This window comes from Telopea speciosissima, chromosome 5 (assembly GCF_018873765.1).
Source record: "Telopea speciosissima isolate NSW1024214 ecotype Mountain lineage chromosome 5, Tspe_v1, whole genome shotgun sequence".
NCBI lineage: Eukaryota > Viridiplantae > Streptophyta > Magnoliopsida > Proteales > Proteaceae > Telopea > Telopea speciosissima.
In genome coordinates this window covers 3,773,529-3,795,276 of record NC_057920.1, presented here as the reverse complement: position 1 = coordinate 3,795,276, position 21,748 = coordinate 3,773,529, and the positions used below count along the sequence as shown (strand labels likewise).

The following is a 21,748-nucleotide window of genomic DNA, read 5'->3' as shown; positions in this document are numbered from 1 at the left end:
TCCCTATAAACACATACCTAAATATGACAACTATATATTATCCAATTATTTCCAATAAGAAAGGTAAAAGCATATAATTTTTATTGGCTGAATATTACTGTGAAGGGATTTCCAAATATGTACATGTACAGCTACATTTCTACGTATTACACCCTTGAGGCGATATTGAATTTAGTGAATGAATGCCTATACATTTTGCACTCACTGCTCTTGCTTCTGATCTTGCTCTATTCTTGGGGCACTTAGATCTAAGGTATCTATTCACCCCCTCTAAACTTGGTTTTTCGGTTAACCAAATACTTAAAAGTAAAGTCAGAAAGGTAACATGAAATAAACCATGAGTAGCACCATTGCCTGAATAGATATATGCTACTTTTGGGGGACCCATGCAGATTAAGTGGAGCTCATTTCATGTGTGAATCCATATAAACTTATATGTGTTGACACGATACAATATTACATAATCTCGAGAGGTTCCATACAGTTGAACAACGGTTCTAGAACCATTACAGACTCTATAAACAGAATACGTCACTTAAAAAGAATTCATACCCTTCCAACGCATTACTGAAGTTGATGGTTTTCAGCTTTTCTCTGGAAGAAAAATGAACCAAGTAGAACCGCAATCCCTGTTATTGCAATTGTAAACAATAGACGTCTCCGTGATATATCATGTGGTTGCCTTCTGTGAGCACCTTGCTCTCTTTCAGGTGCACCAGGAGATGTGTCCCTTCACAGTTAAAAAAAAAAACGCGGAGGTCAGAATCAAGATCAGGGTTCCTGATAGTCAAATAATTTCCAGCAATAACTTAAGAGTATGATAAGATTTTTAGATGAAAGAAAATAGAAAGATTATGTACACTGGTATGAACCAGAATCTATAGAATGTGAACCCTAATCCAAGTTTGAATACCAGCTGAGTCACGGTAGATGAGGTCACTAAAAAGAATATACACAGGTAGTTCATAGGGGTGATGCTAAGTCATTCCAAGTCCACATGAAAATCACTAGGTTAATTCAGGATCAGGTTTAAAGAGGGTCAAATAATTTCCAGTAATAACTAAGTGTAGATGGGGTTTCTGTCCAATTAATCTCCATGGGTGGTTAGCAGGAGTGCAACTTCACTAGCAGAAAGAATCCAGGCAATAAGAGATATGAATGCTTCAACAGTGAAGCCACATATCTACAAGTGTGCCAACTCAAATAATGCATCTCTTTGAAACAATAGATGGAATATGTCAAGAATTAAGCAATTCAATCTAGTGACAAAATATGGAGCGTAAAACCAGCTTTTACAATTGCCGAGGAGATATGCAAGGAAAAGTATACGAAAAGTATCAGGTGCTTATTTCTAGACTATTGAGTCATCCAACAACTGCGTAGCACAAGTTTTCACGATTCCTCTCACTAGCATAAAGCATCTATGTCATGGAATCTACTTTCCAATTCAATTTTATTTCTGTGATACTTTGATCGAATAAATTGGTCGTGAAATGCAGAACAATTGAGAATTATGACATCTGCAATTGGTTTTCTTATGAACAATTTTAAAATAGGCAATAAACAGTTCACGACTAAGCAAACAGTTACGGAACAAAACAAACCACTCATGCTGAATTTGACTAAGATGACACATTAAAAGAGAAGAAATAAGTTTGATGAAGTTCTATGGATCCTTTTCCCAATGGTCTTGCTCAAGACAGGCTGCTCCCTCAATATATAACACAAGAGAAAAACTACTTTTACAAAGAAAAAGTACAGGAACAAACTTAAATCAAAATGAAATGACTAATTATCAAACGTAATATGACCAGTCGCCTGACAGAGGGAAATATTACTGTTGAAAATGACGGATATCTAATATGCTTGCAACATAGTGCTCCTCTGTTCCAACTCTCAAAACCAAAGGATGATTGCAAAGGATGTTGGAAGCCACACAGCTCAGCAGAAATGAATGGCAGAGATAATAATAGCAATAATGATAATAATAAGGTAAATAAAAAGAAAAGAATCCTCTCACTCAAAACCAATGGAGGAAAAACAGGTGCAGGGGGGGGGGGGGGGGGGCTATAAAGCAAGGTGACCACAGATATTCACATTCACCAAAACTAAGGGCACTCACTAAACCAAAGAAAAGGAGCCATTTTGCATGTACAAATTCAAAGATAGATTATTTAAGTCCACAGGGAATTAACAAATATCAAGCCAATTTTTTGACTTCCATGCTCCGTATTCTTGAAAATTCAAGGAGAATCTTGTTCATTACCTCAGCTTAATCATTCTCTCAAGGATACGACTTCACATGGAAGATCACATACTGCTTTAACACATACTGGTAGTCTCCTTCGAATTGAGCAACATGGTTGATGAGTATCATTTAAGAAATCCCAGAGAGCAAGATGTTCTCCAAGGTAAACGCAGACCATGTGCTATTTCTTCAGGGTAAACACTTTGGTCATGTATCTTACAAAGGTTCTAAATCTTGGTTTCGAGGCCGGTTTCGAACAGCCAGGAAGCAGAGATTTCCCAACTTTCCACCTAAAACCAGGTCGAAACCTGGTACTATTTTGGGCAAGACTTGACATGTCATGTGCTGTAAAAACTGGTCGAAACTAGGCTGGTCAAAACCAGTTGAAACTTAATATTTTTCGGTCGAAACTACCGAAAATGTGCGAAATATGGTCGAAACCTGATTCGTACCCAGTTTAGTCTCGGTTTCTTGGGAAACTCAGATTTATAACCATGTTTCTTATTAAACCTAAAACAAATTATTCCAACCAATTCCATTTCCCTACATCTGAAAAAGGATAACAGGCACTGACTGGGCACAAGTTATTCAGGGATAAACAGACAGATGATTAAAATTTGAATGCCTAACACAAGTACACAACCAACACCTTCTAGCAAAGTTCATTCAATCTCCAGACACAGTTAGCCAGCAATATCTAGGCACACAACTTACACAGCCAGCCTGCTCTTAGTTTGTGTTCATCATAATCCATAATGTGGACCTCTCTAATCAACACAACCCTATGAGGTCCTGTTATGCAGTGAATACCCATAAAAGCACTTCCTGTAGAGCAAATTTCAAAACAATATGTGAAGTCTGTCTTAAGATATTTCTGGCTCCCTCTGTAGGTATTCATTCATTGATTATACCAGTAATCACTACCATCTATAAGTTTTCTTAAGAACATTAGCATACCTGGAAAATGAAGTGGGGCAATGCTCCATTAAAGACTTGAAACTTTCTTCTCAGCTTATGACTTTCAATATGGACTTATGAAGCCATGGTAGCTATGGATTCAGTAATTCAGTACTCAAACATCATTATCAAATTCACTGCCTACTGTTACATGGACGAAGATGTTCCTCATTTCACTTTGAAAAACCTCACATTTAATCCATAATCACCAAAGCATCCCAAAATACCTTATATTTACATTATTACTTGGCATATTGTATTATGCCCTATGATTGGGTGATGAACCAAACATGAGTGTGATGGTTTTTGGAAATACTTACTTTGTTTGCTAAATGTGCTTTAAAGTGACTAACATTCCCACAAGCTCAAGTTGGACTAATTTGGACTTAATCACGCATCAAACAAACATGGAAGGTCAACTCAAGCAATCATCAATTAAAAGCAAGTTTGAAGCCTTGATCAATTCTATAGAGCCTCACCAAGTCATGAGCAAGTCAGGAGTTGAAGATACAAGACTTGGAAGGAAGCATGAGGATCATGATGATCAAGACAAGCTTAAAGACAGTATTTAGTTTTATTCTTGTAGAATTATTTGTAAATCCTATGTGATGATTTTAGTAGAGCCTAGAAGCCCTTGAAAAAAATATAATTATTAGTCACCCAAATAGCTAAGGGAGTCAAACCAATCTCATTTATGATAAATTGACTATCATTAGTGACTAAATACAGAGGGTGATTGACCGGCTAACAGAATCAGTTGACCAGCTATAAGGCCGAGACTAGCCTTACACAGTTTTCTGCAAGGTGGTCAACCAGACAAGAGCCAAGTTTCCAAAGATTGTCAGGTGGTCAATCGGCTGCCAGAAGTGGTTGACCGGCCAAAGAGCCGTGGGGCTCTAACAGTTAGTCAGGCGGTCAACTGGATCTGTCAAACAGTTGACTGCCAGAGCTCGAACAGTTAAAAAAGGCTATATTTATTACTGCTAGGTATTGGCTTATAAATAGGAGCTCTTGAACTTCTCTCAACAAGCCTAACCAAGCCTTAATTCTGAGTTTACATACTGTTGGGCTTATAGGTTGAGGGAATCAAATTAGGAAGTAAGGAACTTCATTTGTATATCCACATTAAAAAGAGGGTTTTTAGTTGTACTCCATTGGTATTGTCGAACAGTGAACCGTGCGGGAGGGGGAGAGTTTCTGTTAAGTCGAGAGTTATGTTTAGTAGTAGTTATTAGCTTTAATTTGTCTTTATTTGTAATTTACTTGTAGTGGGATTCTTAATAGATTATAAGTGTGTGCCTAGGCCACGATAGGACTCATTCTGGATCCTACCTTGGCTTGGCTCTAGGATTCTCCCTCTTCTTTATATTGTATTACCTCTCTTCTTCTTCCTCCTTTTTCTCTTGTAGGTACTGTTTTACAGGCTTTTATATCGTTACACGGTATCAGAACCTGCCTAACCAGTTCCTACTCCTTTATTCTTTGTTTTGAAAATCCTTTTAAGGTTTTCCTTTGTGGTTTGCAGCACCAGGTTTTATTTTTTCTGAAGATTATTTCTGATCACACAACTTGGTGATAACCTGTTTTTTAGATTTTCTAGGCAGAATCGGAATCTGCAATTACTGAAGATCTGTCCATTAGATCTTCCTGATGTTTTGGGGCATTGAGGCTGATCCAAGCTTCTGATTTTTTGCGGTTCAAACTCTCCCAATAACTGGGTTTATGGTCTCAGATTCTTTTGGTTCCTGATTCTCATCTATTCGTTGGATCATTATCAGATTGTGAGGTTTTGGTTTCTATTGACCTACAATCTCCAACCAGAATTGTAGCCGCATCCAAGGAGTTGACTTTTTGTTCAAATGGGCATCATCTATATCTGACCCGAGTTGAAGTGCTTACTGTTGGAACTGCTGCTGGTCATCCATCTCTATATATTTATCGACCTTTGGGCTGTTGTGACTGTTGATGTGTGGTGCCTTCATTGAGATATTGCTGCTGGTTACTCTTTATATACATAATAGACGATTCAAAACCTCCAGTGTAATTCCTCAATATCCAGATTACTTCTATCAAGCTTAGCGGTGCATCCTTCTCTGGGCACAGGCAATTATAGTTTATATCAGCGCTAGATGGAAGATGGACTATCTGACTATGTCTGCACCTACTACAGCTTCTGCTGAGCATAATGAATGGACGACAAAGAATGCTACATTACTTTGTTGGCTGTGGAACAGTATGGAACCTTCTGTGGCTACCAATATAATGTTTCATACCACAACCAAGGGATGATCTCAATGAAAGCTATTCTCAATATAAGAATATGTCCAAAGTGTATGATTTATATAAGAAGTACTTCTCCTTTAAGCAAAATGGAAAATTTGTTGGCAACTACTATAGTTCTTTAAACGGCATGTGGGAGGAACTCAATATGTACCAACCTTTATCTACTGATTTTGAAGTTCTTAAATCTCAACGTGCTGAATTCTTAGTTGCTAAATCTTTGTCGAGATTAGACTCTCACCTTCGGCCTATCAAAAGCGAAATTCTTGCAGGCGAGAAGATACTATCTAGGAATGAGGCATTTTGTTGGATTCAATGTATTGTATCTCCATCCTTAGCCAAACCTGAATCATCCTACTCTAAGGATAATTCAGCCCTTATTTCAAATAGTAAAGGTAGTGGCCGTGGTGCTAGTAGTCCTGGTAGAGGTCGAGGTCAGGGGGAGGCCGAGGTCATGGTGGTGGTAAAGGTAGAGGACAGCCAAATCAAGGCAAGCATTCAGTGTACTTACTGTGGAAAGATGAATGTTGTTGTTGATACATGTTTAGCGAAGCATGGTACTTATGGCATTCAATCTCATATTGCAAGAAATCCAAGAATTTTTGGGAGCACTAGCAGGAGCAAAAATGGTTGAAAAGTCTATTGTTTGAAAGAGAGTAAAACGACTCAAAATCCCAAGAGGTGATCCGAAAAACCGGAGTGGGCTCAACAATTGTCTGCTAACGCTATTGCATTTGATTAGAGTTCTATAGTGGCATTATCTTCCGACATCAATAATGCGTTTACATCTCGAGGTAGTCAACATGTCTCTCCATTACAAGATGAACTAAATCAATTACCTAAGCAAATTCAGCAAATTGATACATATGCACTGCTACCATTGCTCACTCAGGTACCGGCGCATTTCTTGCCTCCTCTTCTTCTACACCATGAGTCATTGACTCTAGTGTGCCACCTCCCATATGACTGGTAAGTCCCATGTATTTTCTTCCTTTCAGAAGACTAATCACCCTTTTAGAATCATACCTGCTGATGGCTCATCTACTTAGTTATCCGCTTCTGGTTTTGTTTCTTTACCTTCTCTGCCTATGTTGAACTCTATTCTCATGTTCCTAAATTACCCTCAAAATCTAATCTTTGTTAGTCAATTGACAAATTCATTAAATTGTCCTACTTGTGTTTTTCAGGATCTCCAAACAAGGGAGACAATTGGTGGAGGGCATGTTAATGATGGTTTATATTACTTTGACGGCGTCGCTTCTACTACTACTAGTGTGTCTTCTCTTTAGTGGCATTAATGATTGGGACACCTTTCTCTTTCCAAACTCCAACATATGGTTCCCAGTTGCAAGACTATCTCTCGACTTGAGTAGAGGCGTGTGAGTTTAAAAAGCGTCATCGTACCCCCGTTCCCTTCTCGTGATGCTTCTCAAAGTTCTTTGGGGTCTGTGTCGCATCAAGAGTCAGTTTGTTTTATATATATATATTATTTTATTTTTTATTACCTTTGTTGACAATCATTCTAGAATGCATGGTTATATTTGTTAAAAGATCAATCTACATTTTATCTTTTTTAAGCAATTTATCATGAAATAAAGACCCGGCCGGTGTGTCAATTAAAATTTTTCCTTCTACGAATGCTCTAGAGTATACCTAGCGTAAAATATCTGAATTTTGTTATGATCATGGCATGATACATCAAACTAGTTCTACATATACTCCCCAACAAAATGGTGTTGCTGAGAGGAAAAACCGGGCTTTGCTGGAAGTTGCTTACTCCCTCATGTTTCATATACATGTTTCAAAGTTTTATTGGACTAATCTTGTTCTAACTGCTTGCTATTTGATAAACCATATGTCGTCTGATGTGCTTGACAACCATTCTCCTTTTTCTATGGTTCCTCAGTCATCTCTGTTTGGTTTGCCACCACGGGTGTCTGGTTGTACATGTTTTGCTCACAACCTTCATCCTGGCCTTAACAAATTATCTTTGCATGCTATCAAGTGTGTGTTCCTTGGTTATGCTCGCTGGTCACAAGTTAGCAGTTGTCAGTGCTGATGTTACATTTTTTGAAACAATACCATACTTTTTTTTATGAGAGTCATAGGATGGATACTAATCTTTTTAATCTTCAACCTATCCCTGCATCTATTCCTCTTAGAGACTCCACTACTACTCCTCCAGTGTCATTATAGGTATACAAGCACCGTCCCAAAATGACTATAACCGCTCCAGCTGATCCTTCGCTACCGCCCTCTACTTCATCAGATTCTTTTCTTGGGGATTCTTCTTTCACTGACTTGCCCATTGCTCTTCGTAAAGGTATTCGAATTTATACAAGTCTAAAATTAATTATCCTATTGAGAAGTTTGTACTGTCTCCATCTTCCTCCTTTACTTCGCAACTTTGCTTTGTCTTTATCTACTACGTCTGTGCCTAGCAAGTACCAGGAAGCTTTGTAACATCCTAGTTGGAAGAATTCTATGAATGTAGAAATGGTTGCCTTGTTGGATCGTTAGACGTGGTCTCTTATTGACTTACCCCAGGAAAGGAGCTTATGTGGTGTCATTTTCACTATCAAGTATCTTCCAGATGGATCTGTTGAGCGGCTAAAAGCTTGCTTGGTTGTCAAAGGATATACTCAGACTTATGGAGTTGACTACTTTGAAACCCTTTCTCCAGTGGCTTGTCTTAACTCTGTTTGTGTACTTATATTCTTGGCTACTAATCTTAACTGGCCTCTCTTTCAACTTGATATTGCTTTTCTTTATGGTGATATTGAGGAAGAGGTGTATATGGAGCAACCTCCTGGGTATATTGCTAAGGGGGAAAATGAATCAAGGGTTTGTCGTTCTCACAAAGAAATTTCTGGGTTGAAACAGTCCCCTCATGCTTGGTATGTCAAATTCAATAAGTTTATTAGTGGTTATGGATTCACGCAGTGCTTCGTTGATCATTCTATATTTGTTTGTCGACGTGGGTCCAAAGTGGTTATTCTTGTTGTGTATGTGGATGATATTATTATTTATGGTAATAACTCTTTTGGGATTGATGATGTCACGGCATATTTACATAAATATTTTCAAATGAAATATTTAAGAATGCTCAGATATTTCTTAGGCATTGAAATTATTCTTAGTACAAAGGATTTTCAATCTGTCTCATAGAAAGTATGTGCTTGATCTTCTATCTGAGACTGGGATGATGGGCTCTAAGCATGTGGATACTTCTATGGATCCTCATCTGAGAGCGTGTGATGACAAAGAGTTTGCAAACAAACATCAATACAAGTGGCTAGTTGGAAAACTTATCTACCTAAACGTTACTCAACCAAATATTTCATTTATTGTTGGTGTTATTAGTCAGTTCATGGAAAATCCTAAGTAGGCTCATTGAGATGCTGCATGTCGCATTTTGAGGTATCTTAAAGGTGCTTTAGGGAAAGGTCTAGTTTATTGGCGTCATGGTCATAATGATATTATGGGATACTCTAATGCTGACTGGGCTGGTGCTGATGGTGATCGCAGATCTACTATTGGATATTGTACGTTTGTTGGTGGAAATCTTGTTACATGGACTAAGAAGCAGATTATAGTGGCTCGGTCGAGTGCAAAGGCTGAGTATAGGGTTATGGCATATTCGACAGCTGATATGATATGGCTGAAACCTCTCATTCAAGAGTTGGGATTCTCAGTCACTAAACCTATGGAGATGTATTGTGATAATCAAGTTGTGATCTATATTGCCAGTAAACTGGTTTTCCATGAATGGACTAACACATTGAGGTCAACTGCCATTTGTGAGGAATGTTGTTATGCAGAGACTGATCTCTACTTCCTTTGTTAACTCAGGCAACCAACTTGGTGATATGTTCACTACGGCATTATATAGGCCTGCATTTTTTAATGGTTGTTCCAAGCTAGGTATGGGCAATACATATTCTCTAGCTTGAGGGAGAGTTTTAGACAGTGTACCGTGAGGGAGGAGTTTCGGTTAAGTCGATAGTTATGTTATGTAATTTTTATTAGCATTACTTTGTAATTAATTGTAATTTGACTTATAATGGGATTCTTAAAAGATTATAAGTGTGGGCCTAGGCCAAAATAGGACTCATTCTGAATCCTATCGTGGCTCTAGGATTCTCACTCTTCTGTCCATCGTATTGCCTCTCTTCTCCTTCTTCCTCTTTTTTCTCCTGTAGGTACTGGTTTACAGGTCTTTAAATCATTACAGGTATATTAGCCTAGTTAGAGGCATTGTAATAGAGTTGCAACACTCAAATCTCCTTGTGAGAGTTAGGTTGTAGAAGAAAGAGTCTCCCCGACATGAAAGGTATAATTGCCACCGTCAATTGCAAGAAGTTTGATAATCACATTGAAGGATAATTTGTAAAAGTCTAATTAACAATTAGGAAGACAATCCTATGGAAATCCAATAACGAGGTGTTCTTGTTGGTGGACGTAGGCAGGAGGCTGAACCACCTAAAAATTTTTGTGTCTTCCCACTTAATCTCTCTCACTCATGTCCTTCTTTCTCATCCCTCATAGTGGCTCAATTGGATTTTATTAGTCATAATTTTATAGTTAACCGATTCACCTCTTCTCTTGGGATTGCCACATATGATCTGACATAATGTGTCTGTCGATCATGTATGTTGAGCTCACATTTTAAAAGAAAATGAAGCTGTACTTAATTACAACTGTTTTCCAAGCAGCATTACCAAATCCATCATTAGTAAGATTTTCAAAGTAACCAGTGTTTTGATGGATGGTTACACAATTTTTTTCCCCAAGTAAAAAGGATGAGTAACTGTGTCATATTACTTGGTACCAAAAGAGAAAAGGGGGAAAAGCTGCCATATTACTCAAATTATGACCACATTCAAATCCAGGAGAACATTATACTGAGGAAAGAAATGTGATTTCTGGGAGCAATGACACCCTGTGTCGGCTGGGCAAGCGGTGGAGGGGGCGGATATAGGCGCCGGGGGGGGGGGGGTTTGGGGGGGGGGTGGATCGCCGCCAACAATGTTGAGTGTTAATAGATGTATACCACCATGATGAGTATCTCAAAAAGAAGAAATCAAAGAATGGAATTCTTCCACCAGAAAATAATGACAACTATGATGACACAAACAATATCTAAAATGGAATTCTTCCACAGAAAATAATTATCACAAGCATCTAAATTATACAGCCCTAAAAGTACTGCCTTCGGAACTGCAAAAGATTATCTAGACAAAATGGCAAGTTTCAACATAAACTGAAGGAGATACTTTCTTAATATTTAACTATGATGGATTATAATTTATCTACCTGGAATGCCCTGCAGGGATATCTGGACTACCAGGACACCTGCTTTCATGGTCATGTCGTTCACGCAGTCTAATATATCTGCTACAGTGATGACATAACTCGGTTCGATTCCCACATACTTCCTGGGATTACAAAGCAATGCACATTAGAGCAACAAATGGTGCCAATGTAGCCCATGAAAATATTCTCATAACAGCTAAATTCAACAAGATAATACGCCCTCATTCAGCTCAAAATCAATAACAAATTACTACCTGATGCTTCAAGAGATCCACTGCAGGCAATGGAAACTCGCAGTATTCACAAGTGACAATCCTTTGAGGGCAGTTTTCACCTCTATGGACTGCTAAAATTTCACGATCTACCGTCTCACTGCATAGTGAGCAAGCAACCTGCTCCATAAAAATACAATCACAAAGATATAAATATAAAATCCTAACCATTGCCAACATAAAGAATCTAAGAAATGTTTCATGATTTTCATTTGTTGAACACATAGTCAAGATACATATACTAATAAATGTCTCTGGGTTCACAAGGATCAGAATTTTTAATAGGGGATTGGTAACATTAAATTACAATATTTCCTTTTTCTAAAAAGCAACCAAATAATGCAATGTAATTTCATAGAGTTGCAGCTAATTTTTCGAAGAATGATTAACTATAAGGAAACTAATCTATTTTTCCAAATCAAATGACCAATCATGACCATCTGGAAATAGTTTCTGGATACAACAGAAAACCAACTCGCCATCACAAGGTACATTCAAACCATGATGATCATGCTATGTCCACCATGCTTTGACATAGTATAAGTGTGAATACCAAGCCAACAAACAAATGAAGAATCGAAGATGATAATCAATACTAATAAACCCAAATACTAGCAAGCTGCAAAATTTTCAGATTCAACCCCCACCCCTAGAAAAATTTGAAGATTATCAATAACAACCAAATGCAGTGAAATCTTAGTCTCCTATAAACTTGTAAATGAATCTAATGAACCATGGATTACACAAATTGCAAAAGGTCTGATATCCTTTCTTATCCAGTTGACCAGAGTATCGAATATTCTGCAGGACCAGAAAACCATTCAGAATGAAAAAAAACCCATGCATGATGCCAGATTCATAGTAAATTCGCACTTTATTCATGTAGACAGGAAATTTTTTAAAATAACAAGTCAAATGGAATATTTTCAAGTATTAGGAAAATTATGCATTATCTTGGCCATATTCTTTATGAAGTCTTACGGTCTTACCATATTATTCTGAAAATTTTCTGTAAATTTTATTTGAGAAAAGATTGATTTTCATAAATAGTAGATCATATATATAATATTCCATAAATATGCCAAAAAAAATTCATCATAATTTTCAATGACCATACCAAACTATATCCAAACGTATCCTGTGATGTCCGTACTCGAATTTAACAGCTACAGTCAGATCTCCACAATTGAGCTCAAGGTGGAAACCTATGTAAGGATGTTAAGCCTAGCAACATTCCTGGTAGGTACTAAACTTAAAACAACTCCATAAGCGAAAAATATATTATACCAAGAAAAAGCAAAATACGTACCTCAAGGATGGGGTTGTGCTTACGGTAATCAACAACAATGACACAAAGAATCCCTTTGAAATAATTCAGCATCCATATAAAAAAGAAACAAAGCAGTATTTGCAGAACTCAAAATATAGCAAAAGATAGGGCATGACAGCCACAACTGACAGCTAGAAAACTCTAGAGCTCCATCTATACACCAAAAGATGAGAAAATTCAATCTTCAGATCTATAACAACACCCCCCCTTCCAAAAAAAAAAAAAAAAGAGCACCCATCTATTTATTAATAGCTCAAAATAGCCTAATGGTTTTAAGAAAACCAAAACTTAAAGATACTGGATGGGTTTCTAGAGACATAGGAGATTAGGTTTAGAAACTCAGTTCTAAACCCAGTTGAAAACCAGAATCGCTGAGGAGAAAAAGCCCAGATTTAGAAGAATTCCAATAAGTAACAATCGACAACCCAAATGGGAATGAAATTCTGGTCGAAGGTCACTTAGTGGAGTAGAACAACTCCTCAAAATATGAGTCTGATCCAATTGTTTGATCGGGAGTTATAAGGGTATCCTACTAGGAATAGAATTTTATAAAAAGGAATTTCAGAAGTGACTATCAATGGCAGATCTTATGGGTTTCAAACCAGCAACTAAAGAGTATTAAAACACCAACAGATTTCAGCAATAATAGAATACTAAGCTGAAATAGAAAATCATATCTGCTATTAAAATAGAGTACAGATAGAAATCCAACTTGAAGTAGGACTGTAGGACTCTAAGAAATCAGCGCAAAAGTCAAATTTTGAAACCTTGGAGGTGTTCAGAATACTATGATACTATCCGATTACCAAAAATGAAATTAGATTTAGAATCACAAATGGAAACAATGGAGAAGTTGAGATTCAAGCAAGTAGGGTATGCACAAAAAGAGAATAGAAACTTAAAATTATTAACCTGATTTGATGGTGGTTAAGATGAAGAAGAATGGAAGAAAAATAGATGGATATGAACCAAGCATCCCACCTAGAACTAGAATGAAATCCCATCATCCTACCTTAGCATCTCACCAATAGTTGCACTAAATCTCACAGCACCATTCAGAATCTCACAGAACATTGGAGCAAAGCCAAGCTTTATTCAATATTAAAAACCATAGGGTGCACCATAGCCTTATCCTTTAAATAGAAACAAAAAGTGTACTTACAATAGGAAAAGAAATTATACTTGAAATAGTGAAAAACGAAATAAGAAACTCCATCCATAAGAGGAATAGATGTCCCATGTAACTAAAACTCTTATCTTAACTAGATAGAATAGGTGTTCCACATGATTAAACTCTATCCAAAGTAGGAATAGGAGTTCTATTCAGGAAAGACTCTATCCAACCTTAACAAGTAAAGAGATAACAATAAAATAATGAAATAAAACAGCCCAAACTATTCTAACCCAGTATTCCCACCTTCTACCCATATGTTAGGTCCATTAAAATGGCCTATTACCAAAAAACAAACACTATTAGATTAAAGGCCCAACACATATATAACCCGACCCAAGGCTTATTTCCAGTAAAATAAGCCCAATTCTTGGTTTCATCTGCGTCATCAAATCTCAAATACCAAAAAACGCCCATGTGATTACACAATTGGGAGGAAAAGAAAAAGAAAAAGAAACCTTAAAAGTAATTTAGAATCTTAAGCTACTTCAGCAGCATGACTACATTCACACAAGCCAATTTTAAATAATAAATGTAAGTAAAGAAACTTTATATGGTCCTTACACATCAACCGCCTTTGTCAGTCTTGAGCTTCTTGGAAGCAGATGGAGATGAAGATTTTTTAATGTCACATTTACCAAATCCCTTGCCCATCCAGATCCCATAACCATATAAAATTATGTAAAGGTGATGGAGGGCCAGTAGGAAAGAAATTGCAGGGGAGAGGGGAAATCGCATAAGAATAAGAAAGGAGGGGGGGGGGGGGGGGAAGAGTGCACACACAGCCACACGGGCTACTCAAACCATAACTATTTCATTTTATTCAATCTGTTCTCACATTGGTTACAATGCAAGTATTTATAGGGGAAAAACAAAGACAAGAACCAAAGTCTCAACAACTCCTAATTAGACTCTAAAACTAAAACTGAAATAACTTGCTATCTGTCTCCTACGTATCCCACCCAAATTAAAAGATTATATAATACTTTCCCAAATAAAATAAACTTCCTAAAATCCTACTAGATCCAAAAACTCAAAACTTCATCTCCATCTGGATACCCAAATGGATTTGGGTCAGTCCAAGGTAGTGTACCTGCATCTAAAGGTAGCAGGTGTGACATGCATCCATCTAGGACTCTATTAAGGTCCTTTATTTTAGGATGGTTCATGGGGTTGTTTGTAAATATTTTATTCTAGATTCAGATTTCTTTTATAGTGATATGTTAATCCCTCATCAATTAAGGATGATCGAGAAAGAATGAGATTTTTTCTAAGAGTTTGTGTTGTTGAGCAGTGCCTATGGGATTGGTATCCCAAACATGATTCTTTCTCTTCTCTTCTGTTCTCTTCTTCACTCTTCTTCCACCCAAGGACATCAACCTCGTCTCTTTTCCCTCCCCTTCCATCAATCTGATTTTTTTCCTCAAAATCGCAGTTGCTTCCTTTATCTCAAATCTGTGGGCCTGCTTACATTTGAGATCCATAATTTGGATTTTCAAGTTGCATTATTTGGTATCAAAACCGAACCTGGACATGGATACCTACATTTTCAAGACTAGAGTCCTTTTGCCCAACAAAAAAAAACTGTTATTTTATTTATATAAATTAAGGGCAAAGAGAAAATTTTGTCTCATGGTTTGTGGTGGAGATGTTATCAAAGAACAACGAGATCACCATTGAGCCGGATGATGTCTTCGTCAAATTCTCAATTTCTCAATATTGTGATGATGTTATTCAGTTGCATTAGACATTAATCTCATATGGAGGCCTTTGTGCAAGCTTGGGAGGCCTATAAGGTGTTGTTGGCAGTCTAATGGGCTGAAATTGACCTTTGGGTAGCATAGTTGGCACGGCGTTTAGGCGACACAAAGCGCTGGAAGGGATTTGGACGAAAGGCGACACCAACAAGGCGACCCGCCTATGTGACCAAGGAAACCATAGTTGTTAAGGCACCTGGACACCAAGGTGTCGCCTAAGCTATAGGTTGGACTTTTTATTTTTTGGGGTTTCATTATAATGGGCCTAATTATAATCCCATAAAGTAGGATAAAGTTAGTACACAGAAGTAGAAGTCAAATTAATATTTAGGTTAGATTAGGATATTTAATAGTTAGAGTTCTGTTTTGAGTTTATTAACTTTATTAAGTGTGTTAGACTGATTAAGAGTCCTTTTATGCATCCATTTAGAAATTTTAGAAGGTTTTCTTCATATATGTGCTACACTCCCCATCAATTAAGGATACTTTGAGTAAAAAAAATGTTTTTTTTTTTCTTCAAGAATTTTGGTGTCGTTGAGCAGTATACGGGATTGGTATCCCAGACCTGATTTCTCCTCTTCTCTTCTTCTCACTTCTTCCTACCAAATAGATCAACCTCATCTCTTTTGCATCCCCTTCCATCGATTTGATTTCTTCCCTTAACAGCGCACTTGCTTCCTTTATCTTAGATCCGATCACAGATTTAATTATGGCCTACTTACAATTGAGATCTATAATATAGAATTTCATGTTGCATTAGACTATTTGGTAGAAATATATTATTTATGAAAGTTGAGATCTTTTTCATTCCTATTCCTATAACCAAATACAGTATCCAGTTCAGGCTAATCGCTGACATCAAACATTTAGTATTAAAGCAGCACACAACTTTCTACCCAAAAAAAAAAAAAAGCAGCACACAACTAATCAAAAAGGTCTTTCATCTCAGGCATTAGCTCACACAAGGGACAAATTTAACCCAACATGAAACCTAATTTATAAATGAAAAACAGAAAAATCAAGCCACTAAAACAAATAAATAACCAAATCTAATTTTCTTTCATAAGTGCAAAATAATCTTCCATCCAGCAGATTTGGTTTACTTAACCTAACCTTTGGGCTACCACCCCAAAGGTGAAGTTAACCCTCTTAAAAGAGAGAGAGGTGGGAGCCCAAAGGTTAAGTTAACCCTCTAGCTAACAAACAAAACTTATGCAATTGCATGTGCGTGGCTAGACCGGCATGACCCCATACCTTAACAAACCAGGGTTTTGGTCTAATAAGGGTTGGTAGGGAGTTTATTTTTTCTTAGGGTTATTCTTGTAATTGTATTTTGTTTTATTTTATATTAGGGAAGTTAGAAACGTAGGAAAGTAGCTCTTTGTTTGAGTTGTTTTATTTATGGAGTTCGAGTAGGATTCTCTCTCTCAATATTATGATTGTAAACCCAGCAGTTACTCAGAGATTGAATAAGAATATATTTGAGTTTATGTGCTGGTTTGCTGTGAGAGTCAACAGGCTAGTCGATTGCTGGCTTCTTCCTCCTCCCTGGTTAGATTTCATTCTTCCAATTTGTTTCTCTTCAGGTCTGATCTCTTCCTTAATCTCTTAGCTTGTTCTTCTTATCTATTCTCTATTTTCCTTCTTTATCTCCTTCCTTTTCCTGTTGTTCTCTCTCTCACTGGGGGTCACTGTTTGTAGCCAAAATCTGCAGCCCAGGGTTAGAAACTGAACTCCTTTATCCCTGACTGTTTACCCCGATTTCTTGGGGTTCTTTTACCCTCCCTTAGGTGACCAAAACCCCAGAACCCTGCTTCCTGAAACCAATCATTTTGGAAGCTATATATCAGAACTCAAAACTGGTTTAGTTTATGCTGCAAAATCAAATTGCAGGGATAAATATTATTTTATTCCTTAGACTTCTGGTTCTGTTATTGATCACCTCGATAGGGTGGGTAGTTGTGAATCATACCCCGGAATTTCAGGTCGATCCATGGTTGTCTGAAAGATATTTTTCACTTGGAGTGATTCTGGGTTGCTGCTGGCTGTGTTTGTTATTGTGAAAAGTCCCAAAACATTGCAACTAAGGACAATTTGTAAAAATTACCCAAAAGCCCTTGCCCTTTGAGTTCTCTTCTGTTTTGTCCCATTCTTGTTTAAAATTCCAGGAAGAAAAAAAGCCCTTCTCCTTGTTACAGTTTTCCTTTGTTTCAAGGGTCCAGAACTTTTTAAAATGAATAGAAAAAAACTTTCAGGTCAGAGATACAAATTCACCAGAGACAGTTCAAGATTTTTTCCCTGGTGAAGCACTGCCTCTATGGGTAGCAATAGTGTAGGTATTGATTTCGATCCATGGGATCTGCTGATTCCGGATCAACCAGCATTGTTCTGGGTTATCAACGAGCCACCAACTTGGAAAGGCCAGGAGGCAAAGTCAATGCTCTTTTGGCAGGGCAGTCGCAGCGAGATCTCATAGAGGTGGCATTTTAATACGGCTCAGGCAGCATTTTATTGAGGCTATGAAGGCACCAATCGAGTAGAAACCACTTTGGGAACAGGATTTCTGCCCAACATCATGTTCAGTTTGAGCTGGGAAATGAAAAGTTTGATAAAGACTAGCATCAATACGAGTTCTTTTACCTTCTTTCATGCGAAAGTTGACCCACTTCTTGATCAATTGTTTTTGCCCACCATCCAAACCCCCTTTATAGCTGAGAATTTCCGAGCAATTGGAAGCTTCTTTCAATGACAAGGCCGATAAATTGATATAACATGATCATTACTATCCATCTTTATCAGCCAAACAGCGATTCTTCTTGTGTGCATCGTGTTATTGTTTGTTTGTGATTTCCATTCTTTTCTGCATCGTTTTAGATTCACGTTTTTTCTACACCTTTTCGCTGCTACTAGGAGAGTAAGCTGATCTACGACCATTGGAGATGAATGACCTTAGATCGAGGCAGAGCTGGTGGCCAATGAGAATCATACTTTGTTAGCCAAGCTTGTGAAAGGGAGGGTTGATTTTCTCTTCCTTCCATATGAACAGGAAGTTTACAGAATTGCCACTCATTTTTTTATTTGAGAATTTCACCATTTTAATATGCCCACAGCCCCATAGGCACCCAAAAGCAGGGTTTTGAAACCTGGGGTTGCATTAAAAACAGCAAGGCCTCCCACCCCATGGCTCACATGATTATTCTTCCCAACAATGTACAATATATCAAATTCGTCAAAAGGAAAAATAGGCATTTTTCAAGCATGAAATGACCTTGGAAGTTACTCACAAATAAAAACCATTATACCATGTAAAATGAAAAGGACATCTAAGCATATGCTTTAGAAAATTTATACTGTATAACTTCCAACAAGAAGAGAACTCCGTGACATACCGGAGCATGGGTATTTAAGTAATGCTCCTCAGCATGCTTTTTCGGAACCATATCTCCACAAACTTTGCATTTTTGCAGGTTCCGGAAGCAATGTGCATAATGTAAATCAATATTTGGAGACGGAATAGCTCTGTCACTACAAACAAAAAAGTCATCAACTCTCTGCAGATTTCTTCAATTCAACCACCGAAAGAGAGGTTCAGATAGAAATTTTTTGTAGCAGTTCAGATATGTGTTATATGAACATATCAAAGCTGGTAAACCATAAGCCAGAAGCTACTGGATATGCTAAAAATAATGAACATGGACCAATAAAGATAGCTAAAAATTCTGCAGAAACAATCAAAATTGTTCAAAATTAACTCCTAGCTGACATCACAGATTATCTTCAAACTTATAGCCCTCCAAAAGTTGCATTGTCAATTCAACAGAAAAAAAAAAACCCAAAATCCAAGATATAAAAGGTAACAGAAGCACATATCCACAACTCACACAATTCTGTTAAATACAATCCAAAATTCCAAATTGGAAATTCACAAGACAGAGAAGTCAATGCACACGTAGAAGGCCGATTAAAAGAAACTACAAGAGGCAAGGTAGTATATGTCCACAAAATTGTCAGTAATAACTGGCATGGTTGACAAGAGAAGAACTTTACAATTTTTTCCCACTGATGAACAATATCAAATTACAATTGTACAATGCAGAGATACTGTACACCTTTACATTCATCAATATCCTATAAATTAAAAACATATGGCTACTAGTTAATTCAACCACGCCAAATTCAACCACGCCAACCCCCCAGCCAAGGGGGGTTTTCACAAAAGAAGCGCAAAGACAGCAACTCCAAAGTCCTATAGGTACAGCACATAATTTGTACAAAAACCTAAATAGTTCAGGAGGGCAAGGAACCTTTCCAATAGAACTTTACCTATCATCGAAAGAGAGGAAAAGGAAACTAAGAACTAGCGAAGGAAAAAAAAATTATAAACAAAGATCTTACAAGAAATTTAAAATTCCAACAAACAAAATTTGATAATCGCGGGATCAGAACCGAGAACTAAAGATAACTCAAATTTGCAGGAGAATTGAGCAGATACATCGCATTAGAACTTTCGCTTACCAGTGAGTGCAGATGCTAGTGGCTTGCTCAGAAGGAATCGCCATTGAACCTTCACCAATCCGATTAGACAAATGATCGTCGATCAAAGTTCCACTGTTAAATGAACAGAGATTTTGTAAGGGAAAAAAAAACAAGAACCAGAAATTTAAGACGGCAGAAAAAAGGAATCAAGAAATAACAACTTAGAATTCACCTAAATGAATGAGAAAAAATTAGTAGATGCAAACAACAATATAATTATTCTTTAAAATCACCTCGTCCTTGAGCTTGGATTCCTCGTCACTTCGATCGATGTCTTCTAATTCTGGGAACAAGGAAAACCCGGATTTTGCCTTTTCGCCTGACTGACTCTCGATTCTCGAATACGTCGGTATTATTCGGTATTAGCCTCGGATGGAAACTATTAGGACCTACAGCGAAGACAATAGAACCCTATGAAGAAAGCTTGTAATTTGGAATAACTTTTTCGGATCCCTTGATTTAAACATGCTTAAATCAGTTGTATATGCCTCTTCAACTTAGGAGACTTGCCCCAAGTGAAGGTGGTACGGCATCACCTTTTATTTTCATTGTTTGCTAACGCTATGGTGCAACTACCACGACAACAACTAATCATATCCTTAAATGAGGCGGACTACATTTATGATGGATATTTGCCCTCCCTCCCCAAATCAGCTTCGAGATCATTCAAGATACAAGTTATAAGCTATACATGTCTTTCCTCATCATTTCCCTGTAGGGTCATTTTAGGTTTGTCTTTAATTCTTTTAATTCCTTCAATCTAAATCAAATTATTCATGTAGAGCATCCAAACACCTCCATTGAATATGACTGTGTCATCTCAAACATGTGTGTGTATGATTGCCCGTTGGTTAGGGGTTGTGTTGGGGTTTGGTTTGGGGAAGGTGGATGATGGCCCTAGGGCCAGGTCTTTTTAATAGGCCCATGATGAGTTCTCCAAAGATTACTCCAAGCCCAACTAATTCATGGGTACCTATGATAACTTAGGTTTTGCACTTGTTGGTCTGGCATTTCTACTCACTCTGAAGACAAAACCTTCTATGATTAAGTTTTCCCTCACCTATGATGAAGAGAATCTCTTCACCACTAGTTATGTAACAATATTATTGAACTTTGCAGGGATCGTCACTAACTCCCATTCCCTCTTGTCAATGGTCCGAAATATCCTTCTCCAATCCAAAAAGAGGGTTAGATGGGGTGGATGAAAAGAGAAACTGGGTCCAACACTTTAATGTTGATTCGAAAGCATCTTCAACTCTAACACAACAAGGGGGACAGAGAGAGTACTATAAAAAAAATATTGAAAAGATGTAAATATAAAAAGATTGTAGCATTTATGTTTTGTTTCATATACAAAACTTATTTATTGTGTATATTTTTTTGGGTCTTTCTAGGAGTCACTATTCCTAGTGAAATATAACACTTCACTATTTGTCATATGATAGTACATGGGTTAGTCCATGTGAAAGAGGACGAAGCAAACATCTCATTGGTACAATTTCAACTTAAAATGAGTAAAGAAAATAGTTAAAATTACAAAAGATGTTATTTTGTATTTTATATTCTATCTCCATTTAATGGTATTTTGATAATTTACTAAAACTATGAATAGAGTGAAGTATTATACTTTACTAGGCATAGTGACGAGGAAGAAAACTCCCTTTTTTATATCAAGTTTGCGAACATGTCATTTTCTTCATCTACTATCTCATCTTTCAGATATTTGTTTGTGTTGATCTATGACGCTTTCCGTTTGTTCTTCAAAATAACTTGGCAAAGATTAGTTGATTTTTTCTAATTGGAGCAACTCGTTCAATGCAGGAAGAGCATTCATGGTTAAGAGAATCAACCTCCTCCTCTTCCTCTAAATTTGACTTTTGC

General features: G+C 37.2%; 1 protein-coding gene across 1 annotated transcript; it reads right to left on the bottom strand.

Annotated features, from left to right (window-relative positions):
* Window positions 1-387: 387 nt before the first annotated feature.
* Window positions 388-20,130, bottom strand: LOC122663414 (XIAP-associated factor 1). The gene is made up of 6 exons (XM_043859094.1): window positions 20,101-20,130; window positions 19,847-19,939; window positions 18,721-18,856; window positions 11,056-11,193; window positions 10,802-10,923; window positions 388-730 (listed from the first exon to the last, which is right to left on the bottom strand). The coding sequence occupies exons 2-6, from the start codon at window positions 19,888-19,890 to the stop codon at window positions 565-567; spliced, it is 606 nt and encodes a 201-aa protein (XP_043715029.1). The 5' UTR covers window positions 19,891-19,939; window positions 20,101-20,130; the 3' UTR covers window positions 388-564.
* Between the last annotated feature and the right edge of the window lie 1,618 nt (window positions 20,131-21,748).